This window comes from Lichtheimia ornata (assembly GCF_029851405.1).
Source record: "Lichtheimia ornata isolate CBS 291.66 chromosome Unknown scaffold00070, whole genome shotgun sequence".
Classification (NCBI taxonomy): domain Eukaryota; kingdom Fungi; phylum Mucoromycota; class Mucoromycetes; order Mucorales; family Lichtheimiaceae; genus Lichtheimia; species Lichtheimia ornata.
Window position 1 is genome coordinate 48,381 of NW_026695390.1, and position 4,508 is coordinate 52,888.

Here is a 4,508-nt window from a genome sequence, read left to right on the forward strand (position 1 = left end):
GTAGCAGTAGTAGTTGTTTATCAATGGCCAGTATAGAAAGGAGGGGGTGAGAGTGTATGTGTACTTGCATTGTTGTGCATTCAACATAAGGTGTCAGTGCTATTTTGAAAAAAATAAATGTAAAGAGGGCATTGTGGACTTCTCTCGGTTTCTCAACCACTCCGATATCACGCCACTTTTTATGGGTGATCTAAAAAGGCAAAGGAGAAGACCAAAAAGGGGGGGTGGGTGGGTGGGTTGTGTGTGGATGTCTTTGCAACAAAAAAGTCCGCAAGAAAAACGATTGTACGCAAGAGCCATCTTTTGTTTCTCTTTGTTGCCCCTTCCTTCTCTCTTTCTCTCTCTCTCTCTCTTTGTCCTTGAACGCATCATTCTCACGCTTCAATGGAGGTCTTTGACAGTACAATCTTTGCAAACGACGACGACGACCCCAAGAACTTTATCAACAACTATGCATCGCTTTCACAATTCGATCTAGATCTGCAACAGCAGGCACAAGCTGCAATGCAGCAAGGTACCTGGCAAGATTTCGACATGTTCTTGCCACAGCTCGACTGTCCCAATCTCTTCTACAATGCACCCATCACACCACCTCATGCGTTCCCTACTCCTTCACCGCCACAACGCCCCGTTGAGCAGACTACGACTACGACAACCACCACCAACAACAACAATATGCCATTGTTTGATACAGCATTTATGGATGACACCACTACATTATACAGCCAAGCTTCATCACTACTTCCACCCAACAATATGATCCCTGCTGTGAGCGAAGGAGAGAACAATGGTAGCAACAGCATGATTAAGCAGCAGCAAATGCCCATTTCTCCGCCACTTGTATCGTTTGACACCACACCTGTTGTCCCATCGCAGTGGAGCGATCCGGAGCCTAAGCCCGAACCCATTGGTTCTTCTTCTCCGATTCTAAGCGAAAATGTTGCCATGTCGACATCATGTTCACTTGATAATGAGCAACGACACATTACTCCTCCACCAGATATGTCTGGACCTCCTCCTTTACCTCTTCCTCAATCGACATCATCCACATCCATTCCTACAACACAACAACAACAACAACAATGGAACACAACTGAAACAAGTGGTATGTATCCATCCTCTCATTCAATTTTTAATTAAGACCACATGCCATTAATCTTTTTATTCTTGTTCCAGCCAAAGTTCCGATTCAACGACTCAAACCACCTGTTACAGGTATCACAACAACGCCTACTTCTCCTTCTGGTGCATCATCAACAGCACCCACAGGCCGTACTCAGAAGAAGACAGCACATAATGCCATTGAACGTCGCTATCGCAACAATATCAATGATCGTATCACCGAACTCAAGAATGCGGTCCCAGCTCTTGTCCATGCTAAGCTAAAGGATTCTCGTACTACCGGTGGGGCTGGTGCATCCAATAAGCGATCCCATCGCTCTGTTGAAGATGACGATGAAGAAGCTGAGGATGGTGAAGAATACATGGATGGTGTCGCCGTGGCAACCAAGCTCAACAAGGCAACCATTTTGCGCAAGGCAACCGAATACATCACCCATTTGAAAAAGACGGGCGAAGATATGCGTCGTGAGAATGCTTTATTGCAGCAATTACTTGCTCAATTACCAGGTGGACATGAGGTGCTTGGTCGATATCAGATGCAAAAAGTACAACGTGAACAAGAGATGCAACGTCAACGAATGGAAGAAAAGCAAATGATGATGAAACAGCAGCAACAGCAACGAAAGTCTCGCAAGCGCACACGCACTCAAGAAGAGTATCCAAGCAGCTCATCATCACCAGCATCCTCTGCACACAGTGATCCACTCACACCACCAGCAGGTGCCAATGTTGGAAATCGTGTGTTTATGGCCATTTTTGCATGCTTGACATTCTTTTCATCATCGCCATTGACTACGGGTCCTTCAAGTGCGGAGCAATTCCAGAATCATCAACACGCCGCTCGTACTACAAGTGCTGATTCGGCTACCGTCAATACAACAACCCACTCCAAGAGCATGACGCTGGATTCGTTTTTGCCTTTTGAAGATGGATGGTAAGTCTTTTGACATGAAACATGATAATCATCAACATGCGCTAATTCATTTAAAAAAGGTCAACATTGCGAACAGCTGTATTTGTGTTATTTTTGGCACACTTGTTACTTCCATTGATTGGTACATGGTTATGGCCATTTTCACTCAATGTGCGCCGTGTATCACGATCCAAGCGTTTAGCATCACATAAACGTACATCCACACTCAAGTCTTCTCATATCGCATCTACACCAGCATTCACACCAGGCGATCAGAAATGTTTTCGTATCTATGACATTATTGTCAAAATGCTCGAATCCAATGAAGATGGTCCTCCACGCACCACCACTGGCTATGTCACTCAAACTCTCAAAGAAGCAAGTCGATTCATTGCACGACACACATTTGGATACGAGATCTTGTACAACGAAGAAGAAGAACGATTGATTCCTGAAGACGAATGGGAACAAGCTTGCCGGTGGATCAAATTGAATGAAATTGAATGCTTGGGTGGCAATCCAGAAGCTACACGTTGGACAATGTTACATTCATGCTTGCGTATGCTCAACTTGGTCGAAGTCATGGAAGATGAAGAACATCCAGAGCTCTCACAAATGCGTGCTCGTGTCTATGCAACAGCTGCTATGCAATTTTCAGTCGCCAATTTGCCATTGATCCCTACCAAACGTTTGGTGCGTTATTTGCTTGGTATGGCAGTCTATGAACCCTTCTCTGATAACACCGATGGTGATGTACATATGCGATCTTTGGTATCTCAACAAGAGCAGCAGCATGATTTGGTCGACAGCATCCTCAACTCTCAAGCATGGAGCGAAGCATTGGATGTGATGCGTCATCAAATGGGTCAATTTTCTACCATGTCACTTTCTCTCGCAGCACCTGTGGTGGTTCCCGTAGCCGTCTTATCCACCTTACAACACCTCAACCACTTGCAAAAGCAATTTGATCACTTGATTGTCGGCATGGCTTCCAACAACAATGAAAAAGATGAAAAGACGTTGGCAGCACAACATGAAACCTCGTTCTTTGATCCATCACCTTTGGCTGACAGCGAGCAACAGCAACTGGCGTTTTGGCTTGCAGCTGTGGGCATGACGGTTGAATCTTTATGGCGTAATGATGATGATATGACAGCCATTGAGCAATGGATGGAGATTGTTGTCAAACGTGTACCAAGATCCCTTACAAGCACGCATGGCGGTTTCCAAGACAACGTAGCAGCTTTAAAGAAGCGCAACAACATGTTGGATGAAATGATCAAAAAGAGCATTGTCCTTGTATTGGTTGGTGCTGTATTGATCAAACGTGGTGGTACCGATCATGTTGAACAAGGCATTGAGCAATTGGAACGTGCTGAGCGTTTACGTGGATCGATCAAGAAATTACTTCAGAACAAAAAGGATGTATCGCCAGCGGCTGTGGTGTCCCTTGAAACGGTTGTACTTGCACAAGCTGAGTTTGCCGTAGCCATGGTGGGATTAGAAGCTTGGATCACAGCATGGAAACACAAGGGTGGTGAAATGCGTGCAAGAGTGCGTCAAGCAGAACTTGATTTGAGAAGAATGATTCGACGTCCACCTCTCCTTGATGATGCCCTTACAGCCAACCAGATCATTGTAGCTCGACTTGTTCGCTTGGGCCAATTTGTCTCACGACAACCCGATGATGTCGATTCAGCCAGTGACGCATCCGATATCGAAGATGATGCAAACACTGGTTCCCTCTCTTACAACATGACAGCAACTTCTGATGAAGATGATTCTTCTATCGTCAAGCAAGCTGATCGCGCACTTGATATCCTCCATGGCATTATTGCTTAAATCACTACTATCCTCATTCGCTCCACTCATCCACAGCCAAATGTCATCATATTAGCTAAGAAAAGAAAATATCTCATATATCATCGCAATTCACAAACATGTATCTATCCAATATCTTGTATACGACCTCCCCCCCATTTGATTTTCCAATACAAATTAGTGTTTTTCCTCTCTTTTTTTTTCAATACTCACTCTCGTGTTGTTGTATATCCTCTTCGCTGGTACCCTCCATGTATAATGCTCGGCTGATAACAAAAAGAATGCCTTAATAACTTTCTCTCGTGTCTTTAAGATAAAGAAATGGTCCTTTATGTATTGGTTACATTGTCTTAAAGATGGCTACGTTGCCTATATGTCCACGGAGGATGGAAGCTGTAATAGGGCCTGGTGGTGATCCAGGATACCGGGAACATTTATGCGTACCCGCAATGTCTAGGATCAATGATGAAGACGCCATCGACTTTTCTCTCTGAAACGTAGACTCGTCTTACTTCGTGGAACTTGAACATAGTGTAGAAAGTGGTCTGTGATAGTAAACGGATGATCTCAGATCCTGAATTATGCATGGACAAGCAAGCACACCAAGACTTTTTTTGTGACGGATCCATCAGCTCATCACCACTTCCTACAA

General features: G+C 44.5%; 1 protein-coding gene across 1 annotated transcript; it reads left to right on the forward strand.

The window, feature by feature from the left end:
- Positions 1–384: 384 nt before the first annotated feature.
- O0I10_010442 (uncharacterized protein) lies at positions 385–3,877 on the forward strand (the record flags this gene model as incomplete). The annotated part of the gene is made up of 3 exons (XM_058490422.1): positions 385–1,105; positions 1,177–2,056; positions 2,116–3,877. The coding sequence occupies 3 exons, from the start codon at positions 385–387 to the stop codon at positions 3,875–3,877; spliced, it is 3,363 nt and encodes a 1,120-aa protein (XP_058338789.1).
- Between the last annotated feature and the right edge of the window lie 631 nt (positions 3,878–4,508).